Genomic DNA, 17,752 nt, shown 5'->3' with positions numbered 1-17,752 from the left:
ATATTCAAACTGGAGTTCATACTCATCACGGCCAATTGCCACCTGAAACCAGGATAAACCCTGTTACTTCTTATTAAAAAAGCCTCCATGATGTTTCTTATTGGTGTTGGTGCTTTGGCTATTTCCCCATTGGCTGCAACGGGTGGCAGAATTGCAACTGTCCTCAGAAAAGATAATGTGTAACCAGCTTCAAATGTTGGCTTCCCTCTTCGCTGCTGAAGTGAGTTCCAGCATTTGGGTCATGGATCCAAGTGGGTGGATAGGCAGTAATGATCAGTGTTTTGAAACCTATGCAAAGAGTAATTTTGAAGTAAAGCAACATGTGTCACAGACCGCCCACTCCTGAGGAGCCAGCTTCATATAGATTAGGCTACATGACTATGTCTTCCGGCTTCTCATCCCAATCCACAGATAAAGGCTGGGGTCCATGAGGGATTTACCATTCCTGGCATAGCCTCCTCCTCTTCTTTAACAACACTCTCCTCCTTTTCCTACCTGTGTCCCACGAAAAGAGTTTCAATAGAGAGAGAAAGCCTCAAAGTCATTCAGAATTATTTGCCAGTGCTCAGCTTGTGTTGACTTTGAGACAGAAGCAGCAAGCCTTTGCCCTTCTCAATCTCACCTTTTGTGACTCCAGGTCCCTAAGCTCCAATAGTGTCTGGTGCAGCATGCAGTCAATAGAGATGGGGCCACTTAGGCCTGCCTGATAAAGACTATCAAAGTAGGTTAAAGTTACACAGACATTGTGGATTTGTAGTCTATACATTAACTAAGGACCAATATCATCACAGAGAATGCTACAACATAATCATTGGCCCTTCTCAATGTCCCAAAAGGTAAGAATAAACACCAAGTGTTTTTATTATGTGTGAAATGCGTTCGTTTATTAGTGCATGTCATTTTCAATATGTCCACCAGGTGGCACTATTTATATTATACAGCTGTCAATCACAATTATAAACATAATATCAATTTGTATTCAATCCTTGATGAATGAAATTCAAATAGTAAAATAATACAGCGCCATGTAGTGGACAAATTGAGAATGTTCGTACTATTACAATTAATTTCCAATATAACTTTGATTTTTTTTTTTTTTTTACAAATTTGTTGATTCGTGCTGCCACGGATGTCTGATATTCTGTTGACAATATCAAGTTTATTGGCTTTGAATTTGAAGATTTGATGGACCAACACTTCACTGCATTCCTATTCTTCCTGAATAAAAAAAATGCTTATCAACTGCTTCTATTACCTATGCATGTAAACTTAGCCTGTTTTCTTACATATTCGTATTCCTATGTGTAGATGCAGGGTCAGTTCAATAACTAGAAATATGATGACTTTATTGTTGTTTTTTTTTTATTTTCATGTTTTAGCAACATTTACATCCCTAGAAGAAGAATGAATGTATCCTACACTGATGATGATGATGATGATGATGATGATGATGATTATTATTATTAATAATAAACAGTATTTATATAGCGCTAACATATGCAGCGCTGAACATTAAATAGGGGCTGCAAATGACAGACAGATACAGACAGTGACACAGGAGAGGACCCTGCTCCTGAAGAGCTTACAATCTAAAGCCGCATACACACGTGCAATTCTTGTCGTTGGAAAGGATCTTTCACGATCCTTTCCAACGATAAGAACCGTAAGATGCATGAATGAGTGCTGTACATACAGCACCGTTCTGTTCTATGGAGAGGGGAGGGGGAGAGCGACAGAGCGGCACCCTGCTGCGCGCTCTCCCCCTTCCCTTAGGATCGCTCATCGTTCAGGACGGATCCACGGACGATGAACGACCTGGGTTGTACACACGCCAGATTCTCGCCCGATATCTGGCCGATGCCGATTATCGGACAAGAAAAATTTGATGTGTGTACGCAGCTTAAGAGGTGGGGGAAGTAGCACACATGCTTGGTCCTCCAGTAAATACAACATGAAGAGAGACTTTTTTCACTTTGGATGATGAACAATAAATAATAAAGAAACAAAGTTAAAAATCCAATAGTTTCCAGTAAACAGCCAGTATTGAAAGTTGAGGTGGGCGGCCCAACTATACCTGGGCAGTAGGGCAATCATAAAATCGGGTCCTACTTCACAGGTTCGGATTTTTGTATTTGCCCTAGTAGGTCTGCTTTCTTCCAAGGTGTTTGGTATATGTACAATTAATTTTATTAAAGACAGGAAGTGCTTGCAAGATCTGAACAATTCAGCATTTTTAGTACAGCTTCGTAGGGTATATTATCTATATGTAGGGGTTCAATATTTTTCCTCCTCTTTCAAGATTTAGCAAGCTTTATCATTTATTACTCCTTTTCTAGGTTATTGCCTATTTATGTGGGATGAATAGTACATTGTAGTAACTATTCTTGTTTTACTCTCACAAGTGTGAAAAACTTCAAGGAACTCCTGGAGCAGGGAGCAACCATATTGGTACACCATAGATATAAAACCTGGATGGGCAATGACAATATTCATATGCTGACATCATCAGGTAACAAGTCTTACCCAGCTTCATTACCTTTCCATCCCATCACTACAGAACTGAAGACATTTACAGATAGCAGCAGATCCATGAATCCCTGGCATCTCCAAAGTATTGACAGCAAATTTGATCTTTCAACTCATGACATCAAATTTAAGCAATAGAATACATGCAGTAAATTCATTATCTATTTCCTCTGGGCTAGTAATGGAGAGATGAACATTTTGAGACACCAGGGCAGTGACCACAGCAGCTTCAGAAAGCCACCACTGGGTTCCTTATGATGAGTCTATTGATGATACCACCGTAGACCATGTCTGTTTACTTGCTTACTGAATGCTCCAGCATTCTGCATAAGGAAAAAACTTTTGTTGGCCATTTGTCTATTAGGTCTGCTCATAGCTCCTATAGATAAATAATCCACATTTTTTTTCATTTGTTGTAGAACCAAATACATCTATATTTGCCTTTAACTTTTTGAACAGTGGTACACTGAAGGGTATATTTATTACATTGTGATTAGTTTACCTTAAATGCTTGTTGTGTGTGAATTGAGATGTAATGTACTTTTAATGGTGAATGTACTTAGAATTAACTAGAGATGGGGGAATGTATGGGTGTGGTAGATATGGATGAGCAAACAGATACATTGAATATTGGGTATCATTTCCAATTCATCCATTAGGCACTGTATTCATTTTTAATGAATTATACTCGCAATCACTGTTATTTGCCTATCTCTACTGAACTTTAAATACAAATTCACTCATATCATCCTAAAATAAGCATTTTTTTGAAAGATGTAAATTGTGTTGGGCCTAGGAGTTTACCAAAATAAAAAATTGCCTTTTTTTTTTTTTTTTTACAAGCCATGGAAGGTCTGCTTGTATTTCAGAAGGGAAGAATGAAGGGAGGTGCACAAGTGACAAGGCAGCATGTTTTGATATATTTTTTTTTATTTTGTAATAATGCCTTAGTGATTACATATCTTCATTCCTGGATACCTATACCTTCCCAATAAAGAAAAATTAAGTTTCAAGGAAGGAAAGTGGCCAGTAATATGTGACAGTGCTGCACATTTTGATATGTATATTTTTTTTATGATCTCCTGTAATGATGCCATAGTGGTGACAGTTTAGGGAATGTAAGCTACAAGTGTCCCCCACTTACACCTACAATTTTGTTCACATACACCTCCCCATTCCAGATAAATTGGGCTACAATTACAGTTTTGGGAGCTGTCTTTGTTGCTGCTCTATGACACTTGAGCACACCTGCAAGTAGGCCATTTGGGTGGGTGACATCAATTGAGAGTTCTGCCAATTCATCCTACCCATCTATATTTCCTCTTTGCAGTTTTGCTTCTGTGGAAGTCAGTGGGTGGGTAGTATGATTGGGTGGTCAGGGCATATTCTCCCCCTACATCAGTTGTGCATAGGGGCTCACTGTTGGCTACATCCAGCACTGATTGAAGAAATCTATAGAGGGAAGTATCGAGGCTGCCATTGCTGATTTCTCTACCCAATGATGCCAGTTCTTCCAAACATGACACAAAAGTCCCCAAAGACATTTCATTTATTTTTTTTTTCAGTCCAATGCCCAGTGACATTTACTTCACCAGCCCTGATGCAGGACCCAATATTGCCCTGAAATGTGTTAGTTACCTCTGAATACACGTAAAATACAGTTTAAAATTCCACTAGTAAAATCACTAAATAGCCACCTACCAACCTCCACATAATTCCTATCACAAATTACAAGATACAAGATCTTGTTCTTCCCGTCATCATTATAATACATTTTTAGTCTTTAAGTTGATTTTATGGCTACTTTAGTAGCTTGTATCCAGAATTAGTATACAGATTAAAAATGGTGACTTTCCCAATCTCTAACTGTTCTGATTCAGAGAAATTCCAAATTCAGGGACAGCTGGAGATTTAGTAATGTCCTCCTCTTTATTCTTACTGATGAATGAAATATATTTTTGTACAGGATAATATTATGTGTGTCATGAGACTGGCCTGATTTTCATTTCAGACATCTTGTAGGAATAATTCAAACCCTTTCCACTTTCCCAGTTGATACCGTCGGCATAGGAGTTATGTTGTCCCAATAAGTAAAGCCTGTTCAGGTTTGCTTGGTGGCAGCTATTGTACCACCATCCTCCTCTATACAGGCTGGAACATTTGGATATGGTAGAATCGTCATCTTTGGTTGAGAATGGCATATTAGCATGAACACTCATGGAGTCACCTAATAAATATAAAAAAATCTAATAAAGTACCCATTCCATGTTCATTTTTTTATATGACACCCTGTATTAGTCCAATATCAATATCTGTGCATTTTCCTACATTTACCCAACACCTGAACATCCCCCCTCTCCTTTCTAAAGTTTACTTTCAAGTACAATCATCTTTTGCAATTTACACACAGCCAAAAAACAAGCATTCAAGGTAAACTACCAAGTAAACATTTTTCTTCCTTCTAAAATATACCCCCCCAGTGGTAAGAGTTTTAGACAAATATATGATTTTTTTGGTTCTACATCCATTGAACAGAATGTCGGATCTGCAAGTTGATTTTGCAATCCAAGAACATTACTTATTTAGATGAGCTATATACAGGCCTGATGGACCAATGGCCAACGGGGGCTTCTTCCTTATGCCGAATGCTGGAGCAGGAACAAGTAAACCAACATGGTCTACAATATCATCATCAATAGACTGATCATAAAGAACACAGTGGTGGCTTCCTGAAGCTCCTGTGGTGTCTGGCCTAGAGTCTAAATTTGAGTGGTTACCCATTACCAGCCCAGTGGAAATAGACAATGAATTTACTACATGTATTCTATCACTTCATCTTGTATTTCTATCACTTCAACTTTTCTAAGATGGGAGCACCCCTGACACAAATTTCAGGTCTCTAGGAACCCCTGCCAATATTTATGATATGCCTAATTCATGTTGTATCACCAATATACCATGGTGGCCGAAGGGAAGAATGCCACCCAAAAAGGTTGGTGTCCTTGGTGTAAATGATAACTGCCAAGACACACAAATTGCTCATGGCTCAAGGAACTTGGCAACCCTGGTTGACAAACACCATTTTAGAGGATTGGCGACAGTGTTTTAAACAGGAGCAATGCTGAGAAAAGCAATCCCTTACCTGCATTGCCCCCAGTGAAATCTCCCAGTAACAATTCATATTTCTCAGCCTCCTCCATAATTTTGAAGGACATTATTAAACATTGTGTTTTGTCAGGCACCAGCTCAGAGTCTCACATCTTTTAGCTCACCCAAATGTAAAGTCATTAGTAGAGGAGAACTAGGCTGTAGATGTTTACACCTTGTAAAGGAAATTGTACTCAAAGCCTCAAACCTTTTCTGACCATATAAAGGCCTTTTAGTTGTGTTGTCCCTCCAAGTCTAATGTACTCAATCCTGGTATGTTTATGAGAAACACAAGTTCCTTCTCTAAATCAGACCGAACCAACCTCTGATCTTTGCAACAATACCCATTTTTTTCTTTTTTTATTAGGGCTCAATATTTTCATAGAGTTGAAAGATCAAATTTGCTGTTAAGTTGTAAATCGTTTGGAGATGCCAGGGATTCATTGATATGACCTGTGCTGCTATCTGTAAATGTCTTCAGTTCTGTAGAGATGGGATGGAAAGGAGGTGCTCCTGGGTAAGGCTTGTTACCTGATGAAGTCAACACATGAATATTGTCATTGCCCAGCCAAAACTCGGTCAAGCGGCTCCCAAAACCATTTTTGTAAGATTTCCAGTCACGGGAAAAATCAACAGACCCATCATAGCGTCTCTGGAAGACCTACACATACAAAAATTAAAATGTCCTAATTTATGTTCTGCATTTGGGCCTATTCAATAGGGCGAATAAACTCTAAAATCCACTACCCCACAGCAGGCAGATTTATATTTTGATTACTCTACTACAATTTTTAAATTTGACTCAATACTATGGATTTAGAAAGTCATCATGGCCACAATTACAAACTCGGTTATTCAATATAATACATTTACACTGTACTCAGCAGATTGTTGTGACTCCTACCAAAATAATGGGTCTAGTCTTGACAGTGGCTTACTAGATCAGCCAGAAAGCTGGATGTAAGGTTTTGCTCTACCTACCCATTGCATTCCCTTTTCTCCTATCAGGAGCCTAATCTTATCTCAGATAGGGCATTACCAAAAGAACACTGATAGAAGTGCACCGAGTGATCCAATGCAGATTTCCTGTGCCTAATTTCACAAATCCAGCAATATGTTTTCTGGACACTTACTTTATGGAATTAATTAGACAACACATTCCCCTTTAAAATGTTCTGGTGTTTTAACTTCTGATCACTTACAATCCAGCCTCCTCTATCAGTATGCATATCACAAAAAACCTTTATTGGTCCCTGGTCAACTGGGTATATGGTGTACCAATCACTGAACGTTGCTCCCTGCTCCAGGAGTTCCTTGCAGTTTTTTGCACCTGTGAAGGGTAAAATAAGGATCATTACTAGAATGTACAGACCATCCCATAAGTGGGCAAGACAAGCTAAAAATGGGGTTAAAGAACTCGCTAAATCTGGAAAAAAAAAACCTTAAAAACCCGGCATAGAGATAATATACCCTACATAGCGGCACTAAGATCAATGGATTGTTCAGATTCAATGCCTCTACCCTCATTAAGGCACATTGTACACTAGTATTTTTCAACATGGGCGAACCCTTTAAAATATTTTAGGTCACCCATCCTGTAATTACCATACCCACCCATTATTGTACTGTGAATTGTGGAAAATGGAAAGAATGGCTCCTATAGTAATGACCCTTGGGAAGGCTGCAACCATTACAGACAGCCAAAAAGATTATTGGAATCAGTTAAAATGACCTGAGAGACGCAAACTGCTCATTGCTCAAGGTACCCCCAGCAACCTCTAGAGCAGGGGGTGCTTAACTGGGGGTATCTATTCCCCTTGGGGGTATGGTAACCAAATGCTGGGGAAATGGGATTCGATCGCTGGGTACTGGTGTTTATTCTTCGCGAACATTCAACATTTCCTGCAAATGCTTGTATTTAATTATACACATGTGTATTTACTACAACCTAAATTGAATATGTTTTAATTTTAATGTTTAAATTTAATAAATAATTATTTACAGAACAAGCGTGTATTTACTCGTTTATTGGCAATGTACGTATCTCAAAAATTCTAGAAGCGCGTTTTGCATTGTATATAAAGGCAAATAAAAAGGCAAATACAAATATGCTGTGGAAGTGGAATGATTCATATGTTAGTTTTGACTTCACCTGTGTGACAGAACGAGATGGAACTGAAAGACCCCATGATGCATGGTTTGCAATTTGGTAATGAGCAATGGAAATTTGAAGCCATCAGGACTTGATGGAGGAGGGAACATCTCGAAAGCAAACACAGTAATCAGATTGGTACATCAATTGATGCTTTAAGTTGAGAAGAGTTCGTTATAATCAGAAAGCAACTCTCATCATATGTCAGGGGTTAGCAAACTTTTTATGCTACTAGGCCATTTTAGGAGGTCAAGAAGGCACACTAGGACAGACTGTCTCCAGTCATGTTCTGATGGCTCCGTCCCTACCAGGAACGCCCCTGAAGGGAAATCCCTTTCCTCCGCAATGCATACGGAGGGGAGGGAATGTCCCTTTGCCCCGGCGGCGGAAGTGTTAACGCCTGTCGTGGTAAATAGGGAAGGGAGGCATAACAAGGAGGCTCAAGAGCCACGGGTTGCCGACCGGAATTAGGCCAGATCGACCAGAGGGGCGTTAGGCCGGAACAAACTACTGACTAGGCCGTATCTGGCCTAAGGGCCAGAGTTTGCCTACCCGTGTCATATAGGTTTGCTGCTCCAGGAAAATCTCCTTTGCAAGCCTCCTACAAAAGTTCATGAAACCTGGAGATAGCAAAAATCATGCTGGGAGAGGATGCCGCAAAGCAATTGAGTCAGGTGTCCTTGTCCAATGGCACTGTACACCAGAAAATTAGAGACTTGAGTCAGGACATAACCCAAGTTGTCAGCAAGAAAAAACAAAGTCCTGCAAAAAATCAGCATGCAGATCGACGAATCAACTGATGTTTCAAACCACAGTCAGTTGCTTGTATTTGTACGCTAGGTACATAAAAGAACATCAAGAAACGATCTTGTGAAACAAACATACAAAGCAGTTGATGTACTCAAGCTGATCCGATCGTTCTTTGATCAACATGAAATGGCATGGGATTTGATTGGGTCTGTTTGTACAAATGGAGCTCCTACCATGATTGGCAAAGAATCTGGATTTGTTGCTATGGTCAAATAGAAAGCTCCACATGTGCTCACTACACATAGTTTTCTACATCGCTCTGGTATCCAAAACATTGCAAAAGAAACTGTGCAAAACAGTCAACTTTATTTGTGGATGTGCAGTGAACCATCGATTATTTACAAAAATCTGTGATTTTAGAGTGGAACAGTGTGTTACTGTACCATACAGAGGTACGTTGAGTCATGGCCCTGGTTTTGCGGGTATAGAAGAATTTCAGAATGAAATTCTCAAATTTCTCAAGCATCAACAATCCGTCCTAGTTGATCATTTTGAAGATGAACATTTTATTGTTAGGCTGGGATATTTGGTTGATATTTTCAGTCTCCTCAATGATCTGAACATATCAATGGAGGGAAGAGATGCTGACATTGTTCAAACCAGGGTAAAAGTTGTCTCATTTACAAGGAAAATGCCTATCTGGCGTCGCCGTGTTGAAACCAGAAACCTCTCAAACTTTCCAATCGTTGACATTATCCCTATTGGAGATGGTAAAACACTGCCTGTAGAAATACTTGTAGAAGTCAAGAATCATTTGGAAGTTCTAAGTAAAAAATTTGAGGGTTACTTTCCAGATATTGATGATCTTAACATATAATATGTTTGCTGAATCGTTATCACTCAATCTCGTTATAAAAAATGAGAAAGTTTTGTATCCAAAAGGATGATTTAATTGTCTTCCAAGAAGACCCAAGAATGGAAGCCGATTTCGAAAGGGCTGGGATGAATGTCAAGCAGTTTTGGTATGAGCAAAGACCAGTTTACCCAAGCTTGGCAATGAATGTTTCGGTTCCCTTCCCAACTACATATCTCTGAAACAGGATTCTTTGCTTTATTAAATCTGAAGTCAAAGTGGAGAAATCGACTTGATGTGTCAAATGACAGGCGAGTAGCTTTGTCTGTAACTGTACCCCGATTGCATGCTTTGATTGCACAGAAAACACAGCAAATATCTCACTAGACTAGTGAAAGTTATGTGGTGGAGCTATTGAAAAAAATTTGCACATTTAAGTTTGTTTTCTCCTTTTGTGTAATACTCAAATGTAAGAAGTAAAATTATTGGTTTATAATCTGAAACAGGTGAATCAAAGATATATTTTAAAATAGTTGTAGCTGTTTGTATATTTGTCATTTTTATTTTTGCTTTTTGTAAATAAATATGATAAAGTTATCAATGCTTAAAATTTTATTTCATGTTCTCTTCCTAGCTATCCATAGCTAAAGTACAGTAAATTCAAGCTGTTGACATATTTGGAAGTCATACTGGCAACTAATATAAGGAATGGTGATGATTATTTCGACAGTCAAGTAAAGGGGGTATGAGACCATATTGGACAATCCATTGGGGGCCTGGAGTCATCAAAAGGTTAAGAACCCCTGCTCTGGAGGAACCCTGGTTGAGAAACTGTTGTACACATACATAACTTCTTGGTGGAAATCTGACCCAATACCCCGGTGCTATAAGGTAGATGCAACTGGGGAACAATTTTGAACACCTTTTATGTTGACTTCAATTTTTTAGCTTATTTACACTAAAATAGGTATGCCGATTTTGAAAGTGCAGTTAGTTTTCTTCTATCTTGTCAGGTTTTTCTCTACCGCTAATATTAATGTGATTACTGTAGCGTGGATTTGTATAGGCTATTCATCTACACGCAGGACAATGTGGTCAGAGGTTGTGCGCTGCTCTACCTAGTGAATAAGTAAAATTTATTTTTCTACTTACACATGTATTTCCTTTCTTTCAGATCATGTCTGGCTCTGCTGTTTCTCGTCGTAAATGCCTAAACAACCCTGATTTATTTTGTTATATCTGTGGCAGTTTCACCATTCCCAGTCGAAGGTTGAACATCAGCACATTTGTAGAGCAAGCCTGTTTGGCATATTTCAAAGTTAAACTTGGTGATCAAGATAAGTCTTGGGCACCTCATAAGTTGTGGAAACAGTGTGTTGAGGGTTTACGGATGTGGACAAAGAGAACATGTGATAAGATGCCATTTGGTATACCTATGGTTTGGCGAGAGCCAGGAGATCATTTCAGTGACTTACTTTTGTCTAGTGAAAACCTCAGGATATAACAAGAAAATAAATGTAACATAGAGTATCCTAGTCTACCATCGGCTTTACGCCCAGTGGCTCATTCAGATGAAATCCCGATGCCGCGTTTCGTTACACTACCCTCTTTTGAAGAACATGATTATGGTGATGAACTAGGTGACAACAATGATGAAGAGTTTGAAACTGAAGAGGACTCGTAAGGGATTTGATCAGCATGAGTTGAATGATTTGGCATGCGATTTGGGACTATTGAAGAAGGCTTCAGAACTCCTAGCATCAAGACTACGTGAGAAAAACTTACTTGAAAAAGGAACAAAGGTATTATACTTTCAAACCAGAAAAACTGTCTTTCTGCAGTACTTTAGAACTGACAGTGTCTTTGTGTATTGCCATAACATACCTGGTTTAATGGAGGAAATGGGAATTCCAATCTATAACTCATCCATAACTGGCGACTATTCATCAATAGCTCAAAGTGGAGTTTAAAGTGTGTCCTCCCTCACAATGGCAATATATTTGGGTCAGTCCTAATTGGCCATTCAGTTTCTCTTTGTGAAGAATATGCTGACATAAAGAGAGTCATTGAGTTGTTACAATATCACCAACACAATTGGGTCATCTGTGTTGACCTTAAAATGGTATGCTTCCTTCTTGGTCAGCAATGGGGATACACCAAGTATTCCTGTTATCTGTGCATGTGGGACAGCAGAGCTTGTGAGAAGCATTGGGTGGAAAGGAATTGGCCTCCAAGATCTTCCCTAAAACCAGATGATCCAAACATTCTACATGAGCAATTTGTTGATAGAAAGAATATTATATTCCCGCCTCTGCACATAAAAAAAACTTGGTGTGATGAACGAGCTCGTTAAAGCCTTGCCAAATGTTTCAAGTACCTCATTTTCAGGACAATGTCAGAAGTCAAAAATAATGCTTGGTTATCATTCAAAGCCATTGTCAAGGACTTTCTTGGAAACACACGAGCAAAAAATTACACAGAAATTGCCCAGAAACTCTTGAAGAGTTACAAAATGCTTGGTTGCAATATGAGCATCAAGGTGCATTTTCTGCATAGCCATCTTTCTAACTTCCCGGAAAACCTTGGTGCAGTCAGTGATGAGCAAGGTGAACGATTCCACCAGGATTTGAAGGTCATGGAAGGAAGGTATCAGTGTAGATGAGATGTACATATGATGGCTGACTATTGTTGGAGCATCCCACGGGATTGTCCCAACACTGAACACTCCAGGAAAAACTATAGGAATACATTTTTACCTTAACCGCTTACCCCATTCACTTTCAAATGTTTTACTGTAAAATAACAGGAAATCCTTTATATGAACAAAAGAAATTTAAATAAACTGTAAATTCAAGCTATTTCATAATTTTTGTAGTTTTACAAAAATGGAGGGTACCCTGCATCATACAAAACTGGATGTGATAGCAAAAAACTGGGGTCATTTCAAAATACACCACCCAAAGTGGTAATGTGTAATTTAATCACCATGCTAACCAAGGTTATTTGTCTGGGGAGTAAGTAGCCGTTTATAAAGTGTGAATTTTAGGATTGGTAGGTGAAGAACCATAATGTGAGAGATAGTGGTATGAAGGTGCCTGCTCGTCACTATGCAGAAGAAATACATTTGAGAAAGTTAAAACTTACCATGGAAATAATCAGTTAGTACTGTGGCCCCACTTTCTCCTGTAATGAGAAAAACAAAATAAAAGTTGTTATTCTGATGTGACAGTAACAGGACAGCAAGAATTGTTTTTCTAATGCAAGTTTTCTTTAAAATTCAACCTGGAGCAAGAAGCAAGAAACAGGTGCAGGAACTACATGATAGAGTAGAAGGGGAGGTATCGTTTATAAAGTGCTAAGGGTCATAATATAGCACAATTTAAAAAATGGGCCTTTTTTTAATTGGAAGGATTAGAACTGATGAGGAGGGAGATCAGAAGGGGTCTGGTTAGTGGAGCAAAGCATACTTAGTTGGATATTGACATTGGAGAAACTTTCGTACTACCCTTTTTTTTGCACTATGTTTCATAATGTACTGTATATACTCAAATATAAACCAAACCCTGGGTACTTGTTTTTATTCAAGAATATAAACCCAAGGCACGTTCAAAACAGTAATAAATAAATAAACAGTATAAATAAATAAAATTAAAGTGGAACTAAAGTCCCACTTTAAACAATTCAGGCAGGTAGATATTGCAGAGAGGGACAGACCATGCTCCTTTTGCAATAACAGTTCTTATCTAACCGATAGCTGCCCAGCTGTCAAATTTTACTAAGCTGCTCATACAGTTAGGTAAGTAAATATTTGGACAGAGACAACGTTTTTCTAATTTTGGTTTCTGTACACTACCACAAATAATTTTAAATGAAACAACTCAGATGCCGTTGAACTGCAGACTTTCAGCTTTGATTCAGTGGGTTGAACAAAAAGATTGCATTAAAATGTGAGGAACTAAAGCTTTTTTTTTTTTTTTTTTTTTTTTTACACAATCACTTCATTTCAGGGGTTTAAAAGTAACTGGACAAATGAAAAAGCTGAAAATAAAATGTTAATTTCTAATACTTGGTGAAAACCCTTTGCTGGCAATGACAGCCTGTAGTCTTGAACTCATGGACATCACCAGATGCTGGGTTTCCTCCTTTTAAATGCTCTGCCAGGTCTTTACTGCAGCGGCTTTCAGTTGTTGTTTGTTTGTGGGCCTTTCTGTCCGAAGTTTAGTCTTCAACAAGTGAAATGCATGCTCATTTGGGTTCAATTCAGGTGACTGACTTGGCCATTGAAAACCCTTGTTTGTGGTAATGTACAGAACCAAAATTAGATTAAAGTTGTCTCTGTCCAAATATTTATGGACCTAACTATAAATCTCAGCATCCCTTGCCGGGAATAATGAACTTCTGCTCACCCTGTGTGGGTGTTATGTCACCCTGGTATTGCAAATCAAGATGTCTGAAGATAGTTTTTAGGAAGAAAAGAAAGAAGGAAAAGGGAAGCCCTGCAACGGGACAAGAATAAGTGAGTATCTAGGGGTTTGTTCCTCTTTAACATGAATATATAACTGTGGTGTATTTTTTCTAAATAATAATGATGGCCTCCTCTCTCAAATGATCTTTTTTGCATGATTTCAGTTATTATTATTGGTAAGTTAAAAAAAAAATCCCGGTTTACGCTTTTAGTATGGCAAGTCATTGCAGCAATTGTGCAGGTTGCAAAGTCCATGAAGTTGGTCAGCTTGGTTAAGAATAGTTATTTTACCATTTGCCCTTGAGCCAGTGTGGTGCTGCTGGGATTTGTTTGCCACAGATACAGTGTTTGAATTCAGTACCTTGTTCCTTTGAGGACCTTTCACATAATTTTCCTACTATTATGTGTTTGAGTTTGAGGTTAATAAAGGGCTGTAGTGGGCATAATATACACAGGTAAAGAGTGCTTTTTATAGTAGAGTTTTGGCAAAGCTGTGCTAGGGAAGAGAGGTAATTTGGGTCTATCGCCAGTACCTAGTCAAGGAAAATTCTGCATTACAAAACTACTATGGAAGGAAAATTACAGCTATGAGTATGGTAATGATTTTCAGACACCCATAAATTCAGGGCTGTTAGGGATCCCCCAACACCCAGTTAAGGAACATACCGGACACCTGGAGTGTCCAATTAAGGGGTATATTTTAATTACATGAATTACAAAAAGTATTTGGAAATCTTACCACGTTCTCCTTTCTCTCCAGCAGAGCCCTTAACACCTAAAATAAATGTAAAAAAAATCCTTGAACCAATAAATATTTGTTCACATTTTCAATGGCTTTTATTAGCAGAAAGTAGACTTGTCACTTGGACCTGAAATTTTCTGAAGGATCACTTTCAATACCTATTTCTAAATGGTTTACTTATACAGCCAACGTCTGTCTACTGAAGAATAGTGATAGGCATGCGTTGGTTCAGGTACAGCCAACTTTCCATATTTGTTGGCTATTGAAATAACATTCACATACTGTGGATCACCCCATGTTATATATGCCACATTGCTTAATTCTGTATTTTGTGAATACATTGGTGCATTAAATCCATTAAAGTATTTTAAAAGGATTCATACATCTTTTAATTCAAGTTGGATTCACTTTCTTCATTTAAAATTGTATCTTCTAGGTAAAGGATATAAATTCTGGGTGAACACACTAATAGAATCGACCAATGTGTCCCATATTAGATATGGGCCCCACATGTTGAAAATTCTAGTCAAGTTCAGGTCAGATGGAAAGTAGGAAATATTTGAAACAAATGAAGTGAAGAAACGGTGTTGCACAGTAAGTCAGCATGAAGAAAAATTGTAAAAAAAAAAAAAAAAAAAATGGGGATTTTACACACCTTTTTCACCTGGAGGACCAGGTATCCCCTGAGTGCCCTTCTCTCCTAAATGAAACAAAATGGTAAAAAAAAAGGCATCAGAATGCAGAACACATTGCACATTATCATAGGCATAGTGCTTGGTCCTAAATATTTAATATGGTAGAAGATTAAATAAGATTTGGCCTCCCTTTACACCCTTCATATGTAATCGTACAATTAATGAAGGCGTCCCTTATCTCACCAATCACCACTATAAGATAAGAAGGAAACTCCAATTGGCCATTAGTGAGAAGGCACTACAAATTTTAGTCTGCATTACTTTTCTGGTCATATAATATACATATAATATACACACACTGAGATATCACAGGGGGATTGCTCATGGTAACCAGAAGCTTGCAGGGCAGATAGGAGGCAGGAGGCTTCAAATGTCCAAACTAACAGCAGTTAGGTTAATTTACCTTGTCGTTACAGAAAACTCTCCATAACTTTACAACAAAAACAAACAGTAGCCCGGCTGGGCATCTGGCTACCTCACTTGGTGCCCTGTCTCTCCAACACATACACTCAATGTCAATACTGTTCACTCATTGTTTGTAGTAAGGCTTGGACACTGGCTTCCCTGGAGCTCTGCTCCCTTCTCAAGTTTGGAACACACTGGTTCCTTCAGCCTCCAAATGATCACCTTTTTAAAATGCACCAGGTGAACATATCCCAGTCAGAATTGGGCCAAGTAACCCACCCTTCACTTTCCTTGGCTGACTCCAGGGCCCTAAAGAACCTGGTTGTCCTCCAGAAACCTATACACACACACACACACGACCCACTTTCCTTTCCCTGGAGCCATTAACACAGGTAGGTAATACCTCATCCGAGGCAATACATACCTGCCATCCAACTCTATACCTGACATTTTAAGGGACACTCTGTCAACACACAAATACATATATACAGGAAAACATTCCTGGGTGGATAATCTTCCAGGTTCATGTGTTTCAATGGCAGTATTTGATTCCCACCAGGGAGGTTTATCCTTTATAAACAGGTAGAGGTTTTTGCCAGAGGATGCAACGTTTCTTTTGCTGAAAACCCTCTTTTCCTGGCTTCTGATAATTATGTGTTCTTTATATACACAGCACGTGGAATAGACCTAAATATTGAACACAATGTGATGCATCTGACATGTGTACATAGCTTTAGATCTACAAAAACGATGTAGTCTCTAAAGTCATTCTTGAATCCGCCATAATGGATTGATAATTAATCAGTTGGAAACTAGCGCTGTTCACTCCTATAGAGGGGAATAAAGCAGTGTGAAGTTCCTCGTCCTCCACCCTCCCATCTCCATAGGACAGAACGACGGTGTATGTACTGCACTCATTTACAGCAACAATCAAAGAACATCTTCCTTTGAGATTAAAAAGATTGAAAAGAGACTGCATATCCAAATTGCAAGGCATTATATGACCAGCTACCAAGCAATCAGATAGGAGATGGAAAACTCAGAGATGGATAAAGCAAGTGAAGATGTAATACAACCCCCTTTTACCTCCATATCACTTGTGATAAATATCCATATATCATGTCTATATACTGTATGTGTATATGTATTCGACTTGCCTTTCAATCCAGCAGTTCCAGCTTCTCCCTTTTGCCCAGGAGGTCCAGGAACACCAGGACATCCTCTGAGAATGGTCAGTTTATTTGAGTCTCCAATTCCTATGCTCTTTACTTCTGCAAACGGAATACACAATATTGGGAGTTTCCTCTGGTGTTCATAAACCATAAATAATCAAGGTAAGCAATGGTAATGGAAAGGTAACAGGTGCTTCGACTTCTCTAGATTAGTTATTCTAAGAAACTAATCCAGGGGCTGTTGGTAACATTGAGTGGGGAGCTTTTCTTAAGCTACATACACACGTCCAACGGTTCTCACCTGATAATCAGGGCTGATATCGGGCGAGAATCTGGCATGTGTACAGCGCCAGTCCTCCATCGTCCGAATGACCGTCCTGGCGGATCTACGGACGATGGATGACTAATGATCATAATGCAAAGGAAGGGGGAGAGCGTGCAGCAGGGTGCCACTCCGTCGCTCTCCCCCTCCCCTCTGCATAGAGCAGAATGGTGGTGTATGTCGTGAAAGATCCTTTCCAACGACTATTTTTGCACGTATGTATGCAGCTTTAGTCTGAGTAGCTGATAATATGTCAGATGACAACAAGTCACTGATTCTCATTCTGTGGAACTCTCCATGCATCCCTAATGTGTTCCAGAATTTTCTAGATAACACCAACCATGAGAAAAAAAGAAGCTGCTATTGCTGATCTCTCCTTCAGAAAATACTGGCTACATGGTTGTCATGCAGATATACATTTTGGAGTCTAGAGCTAGATCTAGTGTTTAGTCTAAGGATAGGGATTACATTTAGTGGGTTAATTTTAAAGGATACCAGGTAGAAGAACCTGGGAGGGTGAATC

At 38.9% G+C, this 17,752-nt stretch overlaps 1 protein-coding gene across 1 annotated transcript; it reads right to left on the bottom strand.

Annotated features, from left to right (window-relative positions):
* Positions 1-2,896: 2,896 nt before the first annotated feature.
* Positions 2,897-16,166, bottom strand: LOC140344433 (ficolin-1-A-like). Its single transcript, XM_072431552.1, has 6 exons — positions 16,160-16,166; positions 15,291-15,335; positions 14,633-14,668; positions 12,573-12,611; positions 6,876-7,003; positions 2,897-6,334 (listed from the first exon to the last, which is right to left on the bottom strand). Exons 1-6 carry the CDS (start codon positions 16,164-16,166, stop codon positions 6,053-6,055), a joined length of 537 nt encoding a protein of 178 aa, XP_072287653.1. The 3' UTR covers positions 2,897-6,052.
* Positions 16,167-17,752: the final 1,586 nt, after the last annotated feature.

The sequence above is a fragment of the Pyxicephalus adspersus genome, chromosome Z (assembly GCF_032062135.1).
Source record: "Pyxicephalus adspersus chromosome Z, UCB_Pads_2.0, whole genome shotgun sequence".
Lineage (NCBI taxonomy): Eukaryota > Metazoa > Chordata > Amphibia > Anura > Pyxicephalidae > Pyxicephalus > Pyxicephalus adspersus.
Note: the sequence above shows the minus strand (reverse complement) of the source record. Positions and strands in the feature narration are given on the sequence as shown.

Bases quoted from the DNA above. Each gene is read 5' to 3' on its own strand.
- LOC140344433 (XM_072431552.1), bottom strand. The intron at 7,004-12,572 runs GTAAGTTTTAAC...TACCCTTCACAG, and splicing joins ACTAACTGATTATTTCCATG to GTGCAAAAAACTGCAAGGAA. The intron at 6,335-6,875 runs GTAAGTGATCAG...TTGTATGTGTAG, and splicing joins CTGATAGAGGAGGCTGGATT to GTCTTCCAGAGACGCTATGA.